Source organism: Oncorhynchus keta, chromosome 10 (assembly GCF_023373465.1).
Source record: "Oncorhynchus keta strain PuntledgeMale-10-30-2019 chromosome 10, Oket_V2, whole genome shotgun sequence".
In the NCBI taxonomy this organism is placed as follows: Eukaryota; Metazoa; Chordata; class Actinopteri; order Salmoniformes; family Salmonidae; genus Oncorhynchus; species Oncorhynchus keta.
In genome coordinates, this window is record NC_068430.1 from 72351459 (window position 1) to 72374325 (window position 22867).

General features: G+C 41.9%; 2 protein-coding genes across 7 annotated transcripts; both read right to left on the reverse strand.

Annotated features, from left to right (window-relative positions):
- Positions 1-118: 118 nt before the first annotated feature.
- Positions 119-4996, reverse strand: LOC118377733 (mpv17-like protein). 2 transcript variants are annotated; one of them, XM_035764678.2, is made up of 5 exons: positions 4924-4996; positions 4369-4696; positions 4068-4138; positions 2095-2124; positions 119-1862 (listed from the first exon to the last, which is right to left on the reverse strand). In XM_035764678.2, the coding sequence occupies exons 2-5, from the start codon at positions 4670-4672 to the stop codon at positions 1563-1565; spliced, it is 705 nt and encodes a 234-aa protein (XP_035620571.2). In that variant the 5' UTR covers positions 4673-4696; positions 4924-4996; the 3' UTR covers positions 119-1562. The 2 variants fall into 2 exon arrangements, with proteins under 2 accessions (XP_035620571.2, XP_052383827.1); XM_052527867.1 differs by having other exon boundaries at positions 4369-4973.
- A 2306-nt stretch (positions 4997-7302) lies between these two features.
- On the reverse strand, positions 7303-22824 carry LOC118377735 (target of Myb1 membrane trafficking protein-like). Of its 5 annotated transcripts, none has more exons than XM_052527864.1 (19): positions 22670-22824; positions 20940-21024; positions 20681-20759; positions 20308-20457; positions 19665-19799; positions 19215-19370; positions 18761-18877; positions 18396-18529; positions 17851-17893; positions 17516-17648; positions 17280-17352; positions 16899-16974; positions 16398-16475; positions 16261-16300; positions 10938-16109; positions 10439-10524; positions 9995-10093; positions 9090-9866; positions 7303-8834 (listed from the first exon to the last, which is right to left on the reverse strand). In XM_052527864.1, the coding sequence occupies exons 1-15, from the start codon at positions 22719-22721 to the stop codon at positions 15967-15969; spliced, it is 1494 nt and encodes a 497-aa protein (XP_052383824.1). In that variant the 5' UTR covers positions 22722-22824; the 3' UTR covers positions 7303-8834; positions 9090-9866; positions 9995-10093; positions 10439-10524; positions 10938-15966. The 5 variants fall into 5 exon arrangements, with proteins under 5 accessions (XP_052383824.1, XP_052383822.1, XP_052383823.1 ...); XM_052527862.1 differs by having other exon boundaries at positions 17280-17370; XM_052527863.1 differs by having other exon boundaries at positions 17516-17651.
- Positions 22825-22867: the final 43 nt, after the last annotated feature.

Consider the following 22867-nt stretch of genomic DNA (forward strand, 5'->3'; position numbering starts at 1 on the left):
TTTTGGCTGCTGCTATGTTGATGCACATGACTGGGCCAATAATCAGTTTCACTTGGACGTTTTTGATGTGTAAAATAAATGTGTTAAGAGATTAATTACAAAAGAGAATAGACCAGCATTGATGATGTTTTAATTTTAATTTACAATAATAAATATATTAAATCTGATGCAAGGTTAGTCTCACAATGGACTTGGATTGATGTGCACCAATAGGCGTACATTCAAAATATTTAGTAAAATATCATATTAATCATATTACAATGTATAACAATTGTGTACTAGTAGAAATACAGATATGTTTTTAGATTGATCCCACAGATAAAAACAATTAAATATAGCCCTATAGTACCGACAGGTACATAATGCCCTGCTAAACATTATGTACTAGTTGGATCATGTACAGACATGATAGGAAATATAATATATCATGACAACAGCAGTAGTTTCAGCATTCTCCACACAATATCTACTGTAATCCCAGTTATTCAGACATACAGTACAATTTAATCCTCCCAAGTTCCCACAATCACTATTCGAAGAAATACCAGGCTCCCCTATCAATTTAGCTTCACTGTCATCACTGCCAGAGCCAAGCCAGACACATACTCTAATTAACCCAGTATAATCACAATAATCGCATTAAAACAAGCTGCCTAATCAATACCCTGAACATCTGTTTATTAATCAACTGGTCAGCATAATGAGAGCCTTGACAGAAGAAGGAGGAGGAGAAGGAGGAGGGTGGACGCAGATTCTGAGGGGAAGCAGATTTGTGATGTGAATATCATCTGCGTAGGAGCCACTTCAGAGTTATGTTCATTCAGGACGTGCAATGGAAAATCTTTTCAAACATTTTTTAACGGATAATAATATCAAGCAAAAATCTATATCAAGCATTGATTATCAACTATTGTAAATAGTATTAACATATGTATCTACTACTATAGATTGGATAAATTATTAATGTTGTCAGAAATATGTGATGTTTGACAGGAGATAGGAAACAAACAAATAACAAGATTTGTGAATCACTACGACTCAATGCTAATTGGAAATGCACACTCATTCCTTCAGACATCAGAGATAAGAGCAGAACATTTAAAATAGCCTACATTGTACAACACATTGTACAACACACTGATTTTACAAGTTGTCTGTCATGAGGGGGAGAGAGAGAGATATAGAGAGAGATGGAGAAAGGGGAAGATAAGTGCAGTAGTACAAGCACTTCCATGTTCAAGTATGGTTTGTTAAAGAATGCTGGATCCAATTGTTATCAATAACAACTTCAATAAATACAAAGCCCCTTTGTATAGCAATACGTTACACCCTGCCGACATCTTGTGCAGTAGCATAGCACATTGGAATTGAACGTTTCAAGATGAGAACATTTTGAGATATAAGATTCATACATAGACAGTATTCTTATCTGAAGGTTCTATAGAACTAGCATCTACCAGAGATTCATTTTGAGTCTGTGCTTGTCTGTGGTCCCCTCTCCTGGCTGGGTGTTGTGTCAGTTTGTGCGCCCTTGTTCAAACTAGCCTCCACACCTCCTTTGTTCATGCTTGGTCATCCTGCTTAACAGTGGGTGTTTGTGTCTCCTCTTTGGGGCTTGGGTTCTCCGGTTTGGGTCCTTCTGTGCCTAGTTTGGGCCCTGTCTGGTCCACTTTGGGCCCTAGTTTCTCCGCTTCAGGCTCTGTCGTCCTATCCTGTTTTGGAGTAAACATCCATGCGATGGCGGCGTTAGCCGTGCCGTCCCCACTCTGACGTGAGAAACACAGGAAGGTGGCCCAGACAAAGGCACAGCACCCTGCGAAGGTGGTCCGCATGTACAGAGGCACCATGGAAAAGTTCAGGAACTAGGAGAGAGGGGGAAGGAAGAGATGAGGGGAGAGGAGGACGTGTGGGAGGTAGGTGAGAGAGCAAAGTCTTGTTTATTGTACATTTGTAAATGTTCATGGAATACAGTAAATATATCATGAAACCATAATGATTGACATTGTTAAAGTTAGTAGTACTGGGTGGACAGAATGTGTGTGTTCAAGGCTTTCAGATACATTAAGATATGATTATACAAAGACAGTCATTTACCTGCATGAATGGCCAGAACATGAGTCCAGTCTGCAAGAGAAAAGCATAGCAACCATTACAAGATCAGACTTCGTCCATGTTTTTAGATTTTGGGCTGTTTTAGACAGTGTCGTCCGGGTTAGGGGAGGGTTGGCGGCTGGGAAGTCCTTGTCCCATCGCGCTCTAGCGACTCCTTGTGGTGGGCCTGACGCATGCACACTGACTTTGGTTGCCAGCTGTACGGTGTTTCCTCCGACACATTGGTGCGGCTGGCTTCCGGGTTAAGAGAGCAGTGTGTCAAGAAGCAGGTCGGCTTGGCGGAGTCGTGTTTCAGAGGACGCATGGCTCTCGACCGTCGCCTCTCCCGAGTCCGTATGGGAGTTGCAGCGATGGGACAAGACTGTAACTACCAATTGGATATCACGAAATTGGAGCGAAAAAAGGGTGAAAAGTACCTCACCTCCCCCCAAAAAAAGAATGAAAAAAAGAAGTGGGGCTGACTATATGTGATTAAGTGAAAATCTTACACGCAAAATGCATTGTAGGCCACAGTCAAAGATGGCGGAAACAATTTAGACAGTTTGTGCAGGATTTTCTTTTGCATAGTCTAGATATGTTTCTGCTTATAATTTTCAACATTTTGGTAGGCTATTTGTTAGTCAACTTGTCTATAATTAGATACATTCAGCTTCTCTTCTGTCATTATATGTTGCCCTAGAAGACTAAATAAATCCTTGCCCACCAGAATGTCATAAATCGATAGAATGAATGCTTCAATCTAGTTGACATCAGTAAATTTCTCTGTCATCTTCTTTCACATAGCAAAGATGTTTAGGGACCGGGGATAAAATGCAATATGTCAACAAAAAAACGAAATGGGAAAGATTTTCTGTGCAAAATGTCCAAATGGAATCAGTTTGACTGGTTGTAAAGAAATAGAATGCTGTGAAAACGACCCAACATGTTTCTAATAAGATTTCAGTTAGGCTTGCATATTTTATGTGGCTGAAATACTAAGATTCTATGATGCTGATAAAGATACCACCTCTACAGATGATATCTAACTGACCATTCTCATCTGTACTTTACTTTACTATTTATATATTTGACTACTTTCACTTTTACTTCTCTACATTCCTACAGAAAATAATGTACTTTTTCTCCATACATTTTCCTTGACACTCAAAAGTACTCGTTACATTTTGAATGCTTAGCAGGACAATAAAATTGTCAAATTCACACACTTATCAGTCATGGTCATCCCTACTGCCTCTGATCTGGCGGACTCAGTAAACACACATGCTTCATTTGTAAATTATGTTGGAATGTTGGAGTGTGCCTCTGGCTATCTGTAAATAAATACAAAATAAGAAAATTGTGCTTATTGGTTTGCTTATTAAAAGGAATTTTAAATTATTTATACTTTTATTTAAGTTACTACATTTACACTTAAGTATTTTCTAAACCAAACACTTTTAATCAAGTAGATCTTTACTCAAGTATGACAACTGGGTACTTTTTCAACCACTGGAGGTATAGACCTACAGTCAGACAGATTTTTTGTAACCTTTATTTAGTCAGTAGAGAACAAAATCGTATTTTCAATAATGGCCTCGGAACAGTGGGTAGAACGACAGATGTTTACCTTTTTAGCTAGGGGATTCGAGCTTGCAACCTTTATAGTTACTAATCCAACGCTCTAACCACTAGGCTACCTGCCGCCCCGAGTTCAGGTTCCATTTAACCCATCTGAACAGTAGGCTATAGTTCCCTTGAACTTCCTTATTTAAAGTCCCCGTCTTGTGACTATCGAATTTGTATAGCGCCTCACAATCATCACGCATGACATAGTCGGTACAGCGGGTTATAAGTCAACCTGCGCATCGCTACTGAGTAGTGGCAGGGTTTTATTCCTAACCAACTGACCTGACCAGTAAAACAGGGCCCTATAACGGCAGGCATGATTGGAATTTCTCTTCAGACTATAGACTCACCTTATATGTATTCAGGAACTTCTCCCTCCAGTCCTGGAAAATGTCCTCTTTGCCCTCTAAGAAACTCACCCCTAGGGAGAACACAGCTCAGTGTGTTTAGTCAAATATCTATTAGCCTACATATAGAGACAACAATTGACTTGAATGGCTACTTTATTTGGTTGAAACCAACATTAGTAGGTTTTAAATATCCGATGTGTCATTTATGGAGCTTACATCTGTTCAAGTCTTCCACGTGACCTCAGTTAGGCCTACATACAGACAGATAGAGTGAACTTTGTTCTCGGTCGCTCTGACTAACCTGTGTAGAATACACTAGTGGCCAGAGGAGCAGCTGTGGTCTGGTCCAAGAAAAGTTTACGCACAACCATCCTGACCGAATTCCCGGGAAATCTGCGCTCCAAAAACCGCATCCAGAAGAAGTTAAAGTTGCCATGGAAACTGAAAGCGACCACTGCCACATTGCGTGTATGCCTCCAGTCCATTTTTTCATTGCGCGAGAACAACTGGTGAACGAAATCCCCACCGGCAAACAGGCAACCGTAGAGGGTTACGTTGGTAAACCACGGAAACTTTTTGACGTGTTTTATGAATGCCTTTCTCATGTTGTCGACATCGGAATACAGAACCTTGAATAGAATATGACAAATAGAACGAGGTCGATATCGAGCAGTTGATGGATGGAGGTCTTCGCCGTCTTCTGTCTGAAAAGCCCATTTGTTATCTCTCACTCACACATAGGCCTATCACATTTCGAATGTAACATACATTTCAATTATATAATATTTTGACAAAATATCAACGAATTTCACAAAATAAGCCTAGGCTAAATGAACGTAAAGCAAGAGCATAATACTTGCGGGAATCCAGCAGAGGGGTTTCGTGCGTAAAATCCAAAACGTCAAGTGACACCATAGCGTCGTACTGAATTCTGCATAGAATGGGAACGCCCCCCGTGACGTTAAATCAGAGCAGAAAGACGCTATATTCAGGAGGAGCTTATTGGCTCTCTGTATTACAGTCCAGCACACAGATCTCAAGCAGACGATCATTTAAAGATGATATCTTTATTCGACAATGAACCTTAATAATAGAATAGGATTTTTATCTTAAATGTTATAAAATGCACAAAACCCATAATGAGCACTGTGCAAAGCCAACTGAGTTTTTCAATGCTATACAACACCAGTCTCCACTGTAAAATGTGCAGAATAAAAATATAGACAGCAGGAACTTCACGATTAAATAGTTACGAAAAACTGAAATATTCTGCATAAATGTGACTTTTTGCTAATCTTTACTTTCGTCTCCTTCTGTTCCTGAAACAGTCTTTCAAACTCAGCTTTCAGCTCGTACTGCTTCTGCACACCTCTGTCCACCTCTGCTTTCAGCTCGTATTGCTTTTGCATGTCCACCTCTGCTTTCAGCTCATTTCGTTCCTGGTTCTGTTCAGGTCTGTTTTCAGCTCATGTAGTTCCTGGGGGACACACAGACAATATACATGACTACAGAAAGTACTGTATTAATATAAATTAAGTTTATAATGGTACAGCCAGAATAGGACTGGCAACCATCTGAGCCTACATTTGTGCCCACTGTGCTTCTGCTTCTTTTGATCACGAAGTGGACCAAAGCGCAGCGTGATGAGCCTACATTTTATTTTATTTTAAATGAATGTCGCCAACAAAACAAGGCCATGACCCTTACAAGGGCTATAGTGCCACTAACAAAGATAACTTCCCACAATAACAAAAGGGAAAAGGCTGCCTAAGTATGATTTCCAATCAGAGACAACAATAGACAGCTGTCCCTGATTGAGAACCATACCCCGCCAAAACATAGAAACACAAAACATAGAAATCAGAACATAGAATGCCCACCCAAATCCCACCCTGACCAAACCAAAATGGAGAGATAAAAAGTCTCTCTAAGGTCAGGGCGTGACATCTGTATTGCTTGCTCTTTGGGGTATTAGACTGGGCATCTGTAAAGCACCGTGTGACTACTGCTGATGTAAAAAGGGCTTTATAAAGAAATAAAATATAATTAATTTGATTGATTGCAGTACTCATCCATCATTATTGGGCTGTTTCAACAGAACAACATTTATATGCAGAGCTCAGGGAGTTGCCCCAAGCCACATTAGTTGGGATTTATTGTAACGTTACCTCTGTATTTATCTAGTGTCATTAATTCATATGCACAGTTGGGGGGAGCAACCTGTAGCTTCCCCACCTCTTCAATCCAGGTTTCCACATTAACCGCACTATGACCCCCAGACTCAGCCATGTTTTGACACCCCACTATGACCCCCAGACTCCGCCATGTTTTGACCCCCACTCTGACCCCCAGACTCCACCATGTTTTGACCCCCCACTCTGACCTCCAGACTCCACCATGTTTTTGACCCCCCACTCTGAACCCCAGACTCCGCCATGTTTTCACCCCCCACTATGACCCCCAGACTCCACCATGTTTTGACCCCCCACTATGACCCCTAGACATAGCTGTGTTTTGACCCCCCCACTATGACCCCTAGTCTCAGCTATGTTTCGACCCCCCCACTATGACCCCTAGACTCAGCCATGTTTCAATCTAATTTCACCCCCTTTATATCTTCTTACCAGTGGTTCCTGTTTATGGCCTGCTGTCAGTCTCTTCCTTGCGTGGCATGTTTCTTTGTTTTGTCCTCATTACACCAGTGCCCTATATTTCACCTTTCGATCTGTGCAGGTGCCAAAGATTTATTTGGGATTATCATACAGGTTTGAGCATGAATTTGAATAATAGTATGACCAACAGAAGTTCAAGATCAAGAATGATGTTGCAGCGCAATGTGAGGTGCAAGCTGCGCATGTCTTCTGCTACATTTTTGGTTAGAGTATATTTAACAAAAAATCTGATTATGTATATAATTTTTTAAAACATCTTGTCAGATGAGAAAAAAGAAACCCGCAATAATGCTCTTGCTTGTATCACTACTCTTTAATAAGCTTTACATAACGGCCCCGTGGCCTACGTCAGAGCTTTTGTGAGTGTTTATTTATTAGCACCCTTATGTAGACATAGCTCCACCCACAACGCATCGAATGGGGTTGGGGGTCGATGGGAAAATAAGTAACTGTTGCCAAATATAACAGTGTGCATTTCATAAGTATTCGAATAAAGGGTGTACATATAACATAATAAACGTCTGTAACATATTGTCAGCGAATGTGTTAATTTAAACAAATCATAATATGAAAACATTTAATTTAGAGGAAACATTCAAACAAAGACACATAGGCTTCTATATTAGGATTTGTGTTTTTGTTTTTTATATCAGAAATAAAAAAAGAAAACATTTATAGCTCAATAAATCATGTTAAAGATGAATTAAATACAGAATAGAATGTTCAGTGCAAAAATCCCCTAGTTAGCTGGGTACCAAGGTGAGGTGCGCTGTAAAAGGTTGGTTTAGTGAGCGCCTCAGTGCAGACTTTTGAGTGATCAAGTATGAGAAAACTGTGTGTCAGAGGAATTTCTGTGGTGATACAGTTTTGAAATGAATCACAATATGAAAACAGAACCGTTTTGAATTCATCCTTACAATGTATCACTTTTTTTTATTGCAACAGAGTATATGGCGTCTCACATTTGTTTATTTAATTCACTGAAATATATGCATTCGTGCTCAAGCCTACTGTGCTGTATGTTAAATGTGTCTCTGTGAAATCCTTGAACAGTGATCATTTAAAAAGCTGAGAAGAATATGATTCATGTCTTCTGAAGTTCTCAAGTCTGCTATCATCCTTCTCTTCTGCGGCCGTCACTGTAAATATACATCTACAGCTACTGGGCAACATGACTACACCAGATAATAGTATAGTAGGACTCAGATAAACACAATCCATCAGGTCGCAAAGGGTGCAGACATTCACCCCCACACGATAATAAAAACCTCTCAACAACCATAAGTTACACAGACAAAGACAGAGACAGAGAGATTTGAGAGAGTCCTGTTGTGCTGATGACATTCGCCTGATGTTGCAAGAACGTTCCCAGAACGTTGCGCATACATTTTGTTGCAGCATGTTCAAAAAACATTGCTGGTACATTGTGTTATTACATTACCAGGAAACATAACAAGAATGTTTGGGGAAAGGTGGTTGTTACAGATGGTGTGCGTTTTTGTGAATGTTAGGAGAACGTCCTAATTTTGTATAAAAACCCTTTCTTTTATGTCCTGGGTATGTTCTGTCCTGTCTCTTCACTGGGGTCAGCCAGTCAAGTCAGGTGAACCATGAGAGTCCATACAGCAGTCCATACAGCACAGTCCATACAGCACAGTCCATACACTACACACTGTAGCAATAGAAAAGTGTTGACATTCAAAAGTGTGTCACTGACCCTTATCAAATCTTTTAGATTTTGGAGAATCTAAGAAGAAGCCTGCTCGCTCTTCTCTCCTCTGGCTTTCATTTCCCTCGGCTTTGACTGTGATGGAAATATCCCTTGCTGCTGTGGCGGCTCCACGGACAGCATAACTCACAAGAACAGCCAAAATAATGCCTATAGGAATCCCAATACATGCGCCAAGTGTTCCATGTTCTGCACCTGCAACTGCTCCCACGAGTGCCCCCACTACAGCAGTCATAATCACTATTAGTGGTTTGACGTAGTGGCCCACCACAGACAAGGCCTCTTCCCTGTATCCTTGCTTGACGGCCTGTAGGTCCACCTTCTGATGGTCAGCCATTACCGACCCGTCCTGCTTCTCTGTGCTTACTTCAAAGAATAAAAACATACACACAGAGACAGTTCATGAATCAGATCACCGTTACAGATGTAGGATCTTAATTTGAGCCAGTTTGCTTCAGCAGGAAAATAAACCTGCAGCAATAGGAAATGTGAATTATTATGTGGATTATTTTTTAAGGACAGTTCTGTAGTGGTTGATACATTTTTCAGTAGGGCAAATCTAGTCTGAAATGTCAGAGTGGAAATTAACTTTAGAAGCAATTTTAAACTTATCATACTTACTACTGGGGGGAAGTAGTTGACTGCTACTTGTCCTCTTCATCAACCTTTCTTTAGGTTTCTCTTCTTCTCTATACTTCTTCAGCTCTTCTTCCTTTTCATTCAACTCCATTTTGTATTTCTGTTTCAGTCTGTCCTCTCGGTCTTCATACATCCTTCTCAGCTCGGTCACTTCCCTTGGCATGTTCTCCATCAGTTCATAGTATACTTGGGGGATTAAGAATTCTTCACAGTTTTCTGCTACCATGGCGTCTATCTTTATCAGGAGCTCAGAAATCTGGGGAGGAGAATTCCCACACTCAATGAGATGGTGTCTGTCCCCACATTTCGCTAGAATAGTCTTTGCTCTGTCGATCATCTGATTCTGTTCAATGGATGTGCATTTCTCCTCAGCCTCACTGACAAACAAGACCATGGTAAACTTCCATGCCCTAACTGACAATAGCTCCATGTGATACCGAATCGCCTTTCTTTCTGCGGAGGAGAGCGGGTCGCCCATGGGCACCACCAGAAGAAGAGCATGGGGTCCTGGAGGACATAGGGTCACACTATTCTTAATTTCTTGTTTGATATGTGTGGACGTGTATTTCACAGTGTTCCAGCCCGGGGTGTCCACCACGGTGACAGTCCTTCCAGCCACCTCACCCTGCTTCTTCACACACATGCCTCCTTCACTCCGGAAGTTCTCTCTGCCCAGGATGGTTTTGGCTACTGTACTCTTCCCAGCTCCTACTCTCCCAAGCAGTAGGAGTCTAAGATCTGACTGGGGAGGAGGACCCCCTGCATCAGAGGGTAATAATCAGATACAAGCTCAGCACATAGTCCAACTAACACAATGTGTTTCAAACACACGCTGTGGAAAGGAAGGAATTATCGAAAAGTAATAGGCTGAACTGGAATTGACTTACCATAAACATTTGGGGAGCGTTCACTCGCCATTGCACAGGTGAGTAAACTTTGTTTTTATGTCGTCTCTCAGAGGTTACCTCTCACGCTCTGTTCTTTAGCTGCATCGCATTGAAACACATTGACGCAGGTTAAATTAGGTCACCATGGTTTATACACTTAGTGTCCCATACCATTCACAATCATACACCATTTATAGAATATTACTATGCCTCTGACATCGTCATTATCCTCCTCCACGTTATAGACGAGCTTAGAATGAGTTACAGAATTAATAAAGACAGCGATATGACTTCATCGTTTATAAACACACTATGTACGTAGGAACAAGGAAGCGAAGGAACCAGTAACACAGGAATCCCAGGTGATAAGAGATTACATTTGATAGTGATTACACATGCATTTTACATCAACTGTGCCTGGTAAAATAATTACGTTTTACTTACATTTATGTTATTTTGATAATTCTCCGTTTCCAATAGCTAACAGCACAACATGGGTAGAAGCAGACAGATGTGCACGTTAACACTTCCTGAAAAGTTTAGGACTTTAGTCTAGTAGCACAGAGTAGGCGTGTACATAAATCACATGCAACACTATATTTCGTAAAATATAATGTAAGGACAAATAAAGCATTGTAAAGCTAAATTAAAGTGATGTTATCCATCTATGCCCCAAAAGGGGACACACTGCAAGTATACTGTAATCAAAACCACTCATACAAACACTTCAGTGGAGAAGTGATCAAGCACAGACAAACACTTGATGTAGTGATTAATGCATGATAGGAAAGCAATAACTGTGTTGTTTAAGCAGAAGAACAAATAAAGTTAAACAATAAGGACTTCAATCATCAAAGATACTCACTGAACAATATTGATAACCATTACATCAACCTTCAACAACATATAGTATCTGCTCGTAAAAATCATGTAATTCACTTACCTTGTAACGCTAGTGGTTCAGTTCATCAGCTGGCATTAACATATAGGCCAACGTGAATAATGTTTTTTAAAAATCAGAAAATATTTGTTAAAACAGATAACAATAAGATTTATTTTGAAACAGTTGATAAAAAAAATGGAAATAATGTGAATAATTGTGACATTTTGATACAAATGAATCATGTTGACATCATATTAGAATGAACCAAAAGACAGAGGAAACAGAAGAGAAATCCTTGCACGGCAACACTGCTACCACTTCCTATTTTAGATGCAGTTACAGATCGAGTTATTTCCTGAGTGAGTACTCTGGCCACGTGATGTGGCTTTCCTCTGCAACATACAGAGCAAACCGGATAACACACACTTCCTCTACTGTTGAGATATGGTTCCAGGTCAATAGAGAACACCTAAGAGCTTTGACCTTGAGTTTCATGTATATGAAGAAGCAGAGGCAAATATGGACATATATTTAAGGTAGAATAACTCAACTAATGACCCATTGTGTTTGTATGTAGGCCTATTCTTGACCTACAGAGGCTGATGCATTTGACTCATTTGAGAATTATGACAAGCGTTATCTAGAAAGTAATCTTTTTAAATCCGATTTTATATTCTATCAAATGTTTTAACATATTGTCATCTAATGTGTTAATATTAACAATCATAACATGAAAACATAACTTAGGCAGAACAGTAAAACAAAGACACATGAAGCATGTACTGTATCAGACTATGACAGACACAATTCCGCACCTGAGACAATACTTTTCACAATCCTCCATCCGTTTCTCCATTGCAGTTTTTATTTTACAGCCAAACAGTCTGCAGAACTTGTACTTCTCCCCCTTTTCCACCTCCATCCCTCCATTAAGAGGGATTCTGGTTCCTGTGAACAGAGCTCGGAAAAGGAAAAATGTTCACTAACAAATGTGTGCACAACATTTTTGAGAAAATATTTTTGTGCGTATTAAAAATGTCAGGGATATTTATTTCAGCTCATGAAACATGGAACCAACACTTTACATGTTGCATTTCTATTTTTGTTCAGCGTAGTTGAAATTGTAATTTTGTTCAGACTATCACAGCTTTATCTATATACAGTATTTATTCAACAGCTCAATGACATGGATGTCTCTCCATTCTGCTATTTATACACAAGACATACAACTTGTATCAATCACTCTTGTTTCGATGTCTATCCCTGTGGGCCTATCTATCCATCGGTCTATATATGTATGTGTGTGCATCATACTGTACTAGAGTCGGTGAAACTTGAGGTTTCGCTCACTTCTTCAGGAAGGCTTTCTCATGTGATTGACAGTGATGTAGTTTGGCAGTATGCCTTGCTCCTGAAGAGTCGGGTGAGCTTTCTCTGTAAGACCAGTGAGCAGAGAGCTAACAGGCAATTCATTTGAACACATGGATGTAGCTGGCTACTGTAGCAGCATTAATTCAATACTAATCAAGGTAACACTACCCAAGAATACCCTTGGATGGATGAAGAATCATCCATATTTCATCCAAGGTGTAACCAGGAGACCAGTAAAAACAGTTACACAAGCTTTCTCGCCCGGCAATAACTGGGCTGAAAACGGCGCAATCACAAATAAGACCTATACATCGAGAAATACAAGCAACACAAGCGGTGTAAATTGCATTTGAAACTCAAAATTAGAGTCCACTAATTTACGCAAAAATCGACATTGACCCATTTGTATTATGACATTACCACTAGATGGCGCGCGTTGACAAATTAAATAAATTCAGTGCAGAAGGACAGTGTTGTATCTTCATCTCTTTTCGTCACAGTAGGCTATCCTGTGTAACAGAAATAGAAAAACGCTACAAAATGTGAAATCTAATAAAAAAGTCCACCCAAAAACCCCACATTAAAACACATTGGTTGGAAACATTCAGTTTATTCAATTTTCGTCCAATAGCTTCATTTCATACTAATGAAAACAAGTTGATTACGAAACCCAATTGAATTAATTGTATACAGGTATATTTATTTAAGGCTGGACAAACAATACTTGATAATCAATTGCAAAACAAATTGTCGTAAGCCTACATTGACAATCAGATGTTCAAATAAATTATCTCCTGAATGTAGGCCAACCCCAAATAGGTTACATGTTCGTGATTAACAGCGATCAAATAAAACTATTTGCATGAACATTTACACGCTGTGACCACAGGATAATGTACCTGCCTCCACAAACACTTTCTGCTTGCAACACCTGTCCCCATCACCACAGTCCCCCTGTCGATCCCGGCCATCTCTCTTAACCCATCCCCGCCTCTCTCTTCGCTGCTCCAGCAGTGCCAGGCCAGTATCTTTATCTGTGTGGTTTGGGCCTGCCGGCATGCCATCCCACTGGGGAAAGAGCAACTCCGCGAGCCACCAGATTTTTCGCAATCGGTGTGGCGCAACCAGCGGGGCCAGAACACTGGAGCTAATTTTACCCACTGGTAGCGCATTCCACAGGTGGCCGAGCGGACCAGCCAGTCACGCAGAGTGCTGGCAACGACTGCAGGAAGTTCACTCAAGTCCAAATCCTCTGCGTCGTTTTGTAGTTTTCGTTGGTAGCGCGCTGCACCCTCTGTCAGCTCTGGAGACGCGTCGAAGTTGAACCCCTCGTTGGTGGTGTAGTTTGATAAAGCGGGCGGGTCACCACGAGACGCAGTTTGACCACCAGACGCATCGGTGTCGACCCTTGCTTCGACTGGGCGTTCTATGGACATCCAGAACGGATCAAAAGACGAGCCCAAAATGCGCAGGAGCCGGTTGTGCCGCAGGTGTTTGGGTTTCGGAGCGTAATGGTAATCCTCCTCATTCATCGAGAGTGAATATGGCCGAATCAGCTGCGAGGAAGATACGAAACTACTTGATCTGGTCCGTAGAAAGGATACATCATCGAAATCTGTGTCCTTTTGTCCCATAGGGGTTTCACTGCGCACCTGCTCCTGGTTGGGAATCATTAAAGTTGAGCTGGTGAGAAAGACAACCAGATATGTCCAGCACAGTAAAACGCTCCTTAACGAATTTATCAATACATCCATTTTCCAAAGAATGGATGTCTAAAGTGAAGTCAAGCACAGTTGTAGTAGGCCTAGGGCATTGACTCAATAGGTACAAAGGACAGTCCCACTTCACTGGCTCCTCTCCACTAGCAAGTCTAATGTGGTTTCTCCGTCTTCCTCTCATAATACATGGTTGTTTTGGAGTCTTCATGAACCCACACAGTCAGTGTATCAGTGCACACATCCTTGAACAAGGACACAATAATACACAAATAGAGCTGATGTCAATAAAGTAGGAGCTGGGAGGAGTCTCTTTTATCACCTGAACAGGGTGATACAGGGTGGATACTGTCCACACAGTCTCTCTGGTATGATCACTCAGTCAAAGACCTCGTGCTGAAACACCACAGCAGGAAAGGAGAGAGACAACGCTAGTGGGGATGGTTTGTAGTGGTGAGAAGCGTGGTGGAAAGGCGTGAGTTGTTGACCTTCATTTTATCACAACGGCCTTACAGTACTGGAAACAGTTGATAATTCCTCATACCATCCCATGTATGTAGCTCCAGTAGGCTACTAGGAACAGTAGAGAAACCCTGTGGTCAGGAGAGGTCATAATCACACAAGTTCCCGCTACGTCAAACATAACTAGTATCTGCAGCATGTGGCTCACCCGGAATCTCAGAGACTGAAACATAACAAACTGGCAGCCCAGACCAAATATGTTTGTCAGGACAAGAGCCCCTTTCATTTACGGTTACTGGAATCACCTCTTCATGGTCAAAGCCACAACAACATACTGTATCAAGACTGAGGTTTCACTATAATAAATAATAATACTGTACTATCGTTTTCAAATATCAATATTTTATTTTCATTCATAATACTAGGCTTCATATATATATATATATTATACAGTTCACAGTTCATATACTGCACTATCAAACTTCAGAATTAGAATTAAGTGTGAATCTCTATTAAAAAAGGTTGATATTGCTTTCTGCATTGATTCAACTGGTCTCAGTATTCAGGAAATCTACATAGTGTATATTTACAAGTCTGTACAAAACATTAAGAACACCTGCTCTTTCCATGACAGACTAAGCTATGATCCCTTATTGAGGTCAATTGTTAAATCCACTTTATCAGTGTAGATCAGTGTAGATGAAGGGGAGGAGACAGGTTAAAGAAGGGTTTTTAAGCCTTGAGACAACTGAGACATGGATTGTCTCATGGCAATATTTAATTGCCTTTGAATGGGGTATGGTATTAGGTGCCAGGCGCATCGGTTTGAGTATGTCAAGAACTGCAACACTGTTGGGTTTTTCATGCTCAACAGTTTCCTGTGTGTATCAATGGTCCACCACCCAACTTAACACAACTGTGGGAAGCATTGGAGTCAACATGGGCCAGCATCCCTGTTGAACGCTTTCAACACCTTGAAGAGTCCATGCCCAGACAAATTGCCGCTGTTCTGGGGGGGTCAATATTAGGAAGGTGTTCTTAATGTTTTGTACCCTCAGTGTATAGGCTTTTGAATGATGTGATACCAGAGAGGGGGCTCCGGTGCAGCGGTCTAAGGCACTGCATCTCAGCACTAGAGGTGTCACTAGACACCCTGGTTAGAATACAGACTGTATCCGGGTTAGGCCGGTGTAGGCCGTCATTGAAAATAAGAATTTGTTCTTAACTGACTTGCCTAGTTAAATAAAGATTCAATAAAAAAAATACCACCACGCAGTGTGTGTAACCAAGCACGCATACTCAGGTGATATATATATACACATTGATAAGGTAAAGTGCCACCACAACATAACCGCTTGTCATCATGTCATAGACTTTAACTACAGCAACAGCACAAAGTGAAGACTGAAAAATATCTTCATTTTATAGTAGAAACACAATGATTAAAGAGGTAGCAAGGCACTGTGCGTATTCATCCTATGTGTTGGCTAGGACTACGTGTCCACCTGTGAGTCCACCTGTGCTGCGCATGCGCCGTTCTCTCAGAGTGAGAAAAGCTGGTCATGGGAGCTCTCCTGTGGCTGGGCGGATTGAGGCGGGGGCCTGGACGAGACGGGGGGCAGGCTGTGTGTTGAGGGAATGTGGTCGGCCACCTTCGCCCTTTCCTCCAGAAACTTGTCAAACTCTGAGAGGGAGAAGGAGAGAGAGAGAGAGAGAGAAAGAGAGAGAGAGAGTTAATGGTGTGGGTATTTTGCAACACTGATTTCTACTGGCACAGGCTGAAATAGGATCTTGGCAATGATGATGGTTAAAAAGGGAAGGAAAAAAATACTTACCCTCACTGGTCAGCCCTTCCCTGTCCCCAGCCTCTGGTTGCTGTAACATGAAACAAGTACCTAGCAACTCATGGCAACCCATTCATGTTTGTTGAAACGTCAAGAAAACACACCACATTAAAAAGTCACCGTCTTACTGTTTCTGTGTCCGCAGACAGCCATCTGTCAATGTCTCCCAGGGTGGAGTTCTTAGGGCCAGGCTTAGACGAAGGAATCTGAGGGGGAGGGAGAGAAACAGAACAAAGAAGAAGAAGGGTAGAAAGGAAACAGAGAAAGGTTTGAGTCTTAGTAGAACGGCACAAGGCAGATGTTTCTAGCGGGGTCTAGTCCTCAGGGCCTCAGTGTGTGAATGCATGTTTTCATTCAAACCCATTTCTGCATCACCGCTAATAGAGTCGCTCCTGAACTGTTATGTAACTGGGACTGTGTGTTGGACATTGGCTCATTGCTGTTGTCTGCATCGAAACAGTCCCTTCCGGAAAGTTACACCCTTATTGCTGGCAATAACAGAATGTAAATCAACAGTAAATTGAAGGCCTTTAAGTCAGTATTTTTAGACCAAAATATATATATATCCTACCCTGTGCTTTCCGTAGGATATGCTATGTTGACCGTAGATAATGAATGAGAAACATTACCGCTCCAGTGACCTGTAACCTGGTGTCCAGGGCTCCAGCCAGTCCTTCCACTGCTCCTGGGTCCTCGTACCGCATACTGGACACACACAAGACTACATCAGTGGAGGCTGCTGAGGGGAAGACGGCTTATAATAAAGGCTGGAACGGAGCAAATGGAATGGCACCAAACACATGGAAACCAAGCGTTTGTTGTGTTTGTTACCATTCCACTCCAGTCATTACCACTAGCCTGTTCTCCCCAATTAAGGTGCCTACCAACCTCCTGTGGACTACATACCATAATATGTATAACAGTCGTCTTTGGTGTACATTTCTTCGGTGTGTTTTGATATTTGTTATACTGATAGAACACCCTACAGCGCCACAGTGAAGGTGTCTCACCTCTTCCTCTGATCGGCCAGAGAGCTGCCCCTGGTCTGGGCAAACATGTCAAACTCATCCTCCTCTGGTGCACCTGACGCACAGAGACAGGCTGTGAGACAGAAACCAACATCACCTTCTCTTATTCAATGACCACGGCCTCAGAGTAGGAGTGCTGATCTAGGGTCTGAGAGATTAAGACTAAGAAATGGAGTCCGACCGGCCTTGAGTTTTAATGCAAAACAGATGCTACTCACTGTGGTTGGCTGCCTGCCTCTGATTGGAGGGAGCGCTGAATGCGGGTTGGCTGGCGGCCGCAGAGGTGGTTGCTGGTTGGCTGAGGGACTGGGGCACAGGGCTGAGGTCAATGAGGTTGGCCCTGGCAGGAGTCTGCTATAGGGCAGAGGGAGAGGATACATTGGGTCGTGTTCAGGATGGTGCAGCGTATTGAACGTTGCAATTAAAGAGAGCTGAAATGACTGCTTATTGTACACGTCAGTGAGGCACGTCTGGTCAGCAGAATATATTTATGTCTGAACATTGTGCCCTACTGAACTAGATGTAAAACACAAAAACAAAAAGATGACTGTACCTGCTCTGTAGCTGTTCTCTGGGCCTTATTGAGTCTGTCAAACCTAAACAACATGGGAGAAAAAGAGAAAGTACAGACTTCAGAACATGGACACTATGTAATACATGTGCCTCATTTTCAATGTCTTTCTGACTGCAAGTAGCCGAGAATGTGTGCGTGTGTGTGTCAGACCTAGGTTCAAATACTATTTTGTGTATTTCAATTATTTTCAAAGATATTTGGAAGTAAGTACCTGGACATTTGAAAAGACAAGTAGTTGAATATTGGAATGTACAGCATTTGGAAATACACTTAGAAAGTATTGTCATGCATTTGAAAATACTAATATACAGTAGTTCTCTGACTCAAATACAATCCCATGCATTTAACACAGGTATTTGAAAATACTATTTGAAATAAGTTTTTGAAAATACTTTCAATACTTCAAAAGAGAAGTAGTTGATTCGAGCCACATTATTTTAAAATACTCAAATACACAGAACATAAGTAACCCAAGTCTGATGTGTGTGTGTGCGTGCGTGTTTGTGTGTGTGTCCGCGCCTTACCGGTCGTAGCGGATAAAGGCATTGTTTAAGTCATCGTTGACGACCAGCAGCTCCTCTATGAGGCCCTCGTCCAGCAGCCTGGGGATCAGCTCCACCACACGGCTCTGCATCTCTCTGCACACCTGGTACAACTGCTGCTCACACAAACAGAGGGGGTTGGGCGGGAGGGGGGTTAGAGGGAGAAGAAGAGAGAGAGAGGGAGAAAAAGAGTTCAGCAGATGGGGGGAGTCAGAGGACATCCAGGATTCACTGCCTGATATCACTGAATTGGAATACATGAAGGCAATAAACAGGGAAAGAGAACGCAAGAAGAAACAGAGCGAGAAGTAGAGAGGCAGGGGAGGAAAAAAGACATGCAGACAGACCTGCAGTAGCTCCGAGTCCTCCTGCAGGCTCTGTCCAGGCGTCAACTGGTTCAACATCTCAGTCATCACAGTCAGGTTCCCCCTGACCAGAGCCAGGTCAACTCTCAGCTTCTGGGCCTGAAAGGTCATCAACAGTAGCATCCTTAGGCTCTTTGTCAATGCTCTCTCAAATTAGGCTTCGGGGGAAAGACATGAGGAGAGGAGGCAAAGAATCATAGAGGCTACGGAGTCGTCGTCATGGATGGGCAGGCCTTACCACTTTAACCACGATGGTATGTACAGACGTTTCCCCTAGGCACGTTTTACAACAAAAGTCCAAAGTGGTCTTAAACAGAACAAACACTTTAAACACAGTTAACCAATGTTTAACTGCAGCTAGTATTTACTCACACTGTGTGTACATGAGTATTACCACAATATCAAAAGGGTAATGCGTTTATGATCTATTCAGTACCTGTTCAGGAGAGATAGAGATGGGTCCATCGCTGAGTTGTGGGGGCACGGCAGTCAGTGCAGCCTGGGTAGGGGACGAGGCAGCAGGGCCACGGGGAGTCTGACTCTGAGGTGGTGGAGCTGGCACTGTAACAGAGGAGTCGTTCTCTGGAATGCTCTAGGAAACAACAGAAAGAGAGCCACGTAATAATACAGCCAATTAGCACATCATCTGATCCAAAACAGCACACACGTGGCTCATGCAGAAATGCAAACATCATGCTCCAACCAACTGAGCTATCGGAACCTCAGCATAGTAAAGAGTATGTTTTGTGGGAAGGCGGTGTGTGTGTGTGTGTGTGTGTAAGAGAAATAGTGATCTATCCAGAGACAACAGACATGGAAGGTCAAAGTTCACCATAGGATTACATAACAAATCACCAGTAAATTATAGCATCTCTATGAGCTTTACCCTGAGGGGGGTGTGGATGGGGGAGAGGGCGTCCAGGTCGGTCATAGGGAACTCCAGGCCCCGCCTCCTCAGATCCTCATACACACAGACCACACCTTTTAGAGAGGGAGAGCTACGGAACGCATCGGCCCACGCCTGAGTCAGACAGACAGACAGACAGACAGACAGACAGACAGACAGACAGACAGACAGACAGACAGACAGACAGACAGACAGGAATAGAGTTTGAGAGGGGAGGAGCAAAAGAAGAGACTTCATGAATGAAAAGAGAAAACGTGCATTTGTCCACCATTAAGCTCGGAGTTTGTAATGAATGTTGTCATTCCAACCAATTTCTACATCATCTCTAATTGATCAATGACTTTACATTATGTATGAATGACCATAGACGATTGATGTGATAATTAAATCACGGCATTAACCCCATCATAGCCTATAACAATTGACTCTACAGTCTCACAATAGTGGGATAATGTCCAAGCTAAATCAACAGTCAATAAACAGCGGAGTTGTACAGTGCCTGTATATGATCCAAATGGATCGTCAGAAATGGCCCCCTATTCACCAGAGCCCAAAACGCGGTGCACTATATACGTAGGGAAAAGGATGCCATTTCAGACTCTACCTGTGAGATGCAACCCACCTGTATGAGGCTCAGCACCCGGTCGTGTAGGGTGGTGGGAGGGTTGTTCTTGGGCAGGATGGCTCGGACCAGAACCCCCTCCACAAAGTCCTGGGACGCCACTAGAACATGGAACCGGTGGCCACAGTTCTTTACACATGCCTCCAGAACCTAAAGATAGATACAGGAGGAACGACTGAGAATACACACACTGCAAGGAACACACTGAGCAGCATGTACTGTATATAACCCCATTTAGTTCAGTCACTCCCTGAAGTCACTCGGTTCCCGTTTTCTTCAATCCCCAGTGAGAGACCCAGATGATTCAACATTCCCCATCAAGAGAACTCCAATCCTCAGAAAATGGAATAGAAAGACCTGAAATAATACTCACTGTCAAAGCCAACATGATCTCCATGAAGCTCTTATTACCAACAATCCTCTTCTTTATGGCTTTGACTGCATCTTTGGGTCTAGGGAGGAAAACCACACATACGCACTTCCAGCATCAATTCCCAGAAAGACTGTATTTATTGTTGTCATATTAACAGTATTGCTAACTGTTTGACATCGAAAATGACGCAGTACAAAACAGTCATCAATAAAAACACCATAGAAAACAAAATGGCCTATGTGACGCCATCCATAGTTACCCTTCGTCTGTCTCGTTGATGATGTCACATATCTCCATGTTAAGGGCCCAGTCCTCTGCATGCAGCGCGGCGCTGGTGGCTCGTTCTGTCAACATCAACAGGAGATATTATACTCTTATTATGACTGTCTGAGACGCCAAACAATATGATATTATACTCTTATTATGACTGTCTGAGACGACAAACAATATGATATTATACTCTTATTATGACTGTCTGAGACGACAAACAATATGATATTATACTCTTATTATGACTGTCTGAGGCAACAAAGAACATGGATGATTAATCATGCCTACTGTATGCAGATAAACACACAACATGGATGATTATACAGATAGGCAGACTACAAAGTCACATTTTATACCCCAGCATTATTGATACTTATCAATACAGCTCAATATCAAGATAACACATAGAATAGCACCTAGCCTATGAGTGACCGTAAACATAGGCCTACTGTAAAATCTATTCAGCAGGCATTGGCCTACATGTGATTGTCATAAACAATTGCGGGTTGATTTTAATTGAATAATGATTCAGTTTAAAGTATCCGGCAAATGATCTAAACTCAGCTAAATGGCATTTATTGAGGAATGTTTGTTCCCATTTCATCCTCTTTGCACTCCACTTTGTGGCCCCTTGAGTTGGTCATTGTAATTCTCTGCTAATCTCCCTGTCAATCTCTCACCCACACCTTCCCCAATTCAATTCAATTCAATTCAAGGGGCTTTATTGGCATGGGAAACACATGTTAACATTGCCAAAGCAAGCCACTCTCTCTCTCACTCACTCACTCCCCCTATTTCATGTGACTGTCAGCTGCTTCTGTTCGCATTCCCTCCAGGGTAGTCTAAGCATATATGCCATGTGAGAGAGAGGGCGAAGTGAATGAAGTAAGAGGAGTTTGTGTGTGTGTGTGTGTGTGATGTCAGGAACTTAAGGTCACCAAGGATGTCAACACTTTCACTCGACATAACTTTCCATGGCTCATCTCCATCAAAACAGCTGTGACCTAAAAACATGATCTGCATTTGATATAGACAGTTTGTTGATATCAATGACATAATCTGTTTATGTATGCCATAAAGGCCCTTCAAGACATGATGTGGAAGTTGACCAACTTTGACTGCAATTATGCTATGCCAGTTAAGAAACCAGATATCTAGGATTTAAATTCTTTGGGCATAAATTGTGAAATGTTCATTGGTTATAGGCTGATAATAATTTCAGTCTTGAAATGGAGCCTAGTTTAAACGGTTTGTGAGCCAAGGTTCTGAATAAGGAACTAAGCAACAACTTCTATGCCCCTAAACCCACCCATTGACATCAGTGATTCGTCAATATTGCTGTAATGTCACCACAAATTACGAATCACATGAGCGATAAGGGTAGTTTAGACTGCTTCTAGTATTTTATTGGTTTGAGAACACATCTTTCAAGGCAGATATCGGCCATAAATTCACATTAACGTTCGTATATACTACTTGGCAAATAAAAGTAGCTGCAATTCCTACTTTTCTGTCTGAACCCCTATAACGAAACAGCCCTGTAACTTTCACAAAATGTATTAAACGTTTGAACATAAATAAATAGCGAGCTGGATAGATACAATTTGCAAGTTTCTAAAGTTAAATTGCGATGTCATTCAACGTTGCAGATCGAGCGACGCATAATTAGCTTGATGGCTCCGCTTTGAACATCTTTCTGCAATATTTCTCCCGACTTACCAATTCGTTGTCCAACAGGAGAAGAGAAGGGGCTTCCTATGAGAAACTCCATATTTTCCACAAAGTCGTAATTCCAAAACGGTATTTTTTCACTCCCAATTCCCCGTTATTTCCCCGTTCGTAAATAGACCTGTATGACGCTAGACACAATAAGGATTAGCCACGACAGTGGATTTTAGTGGCCTTCAAAATAAAGGT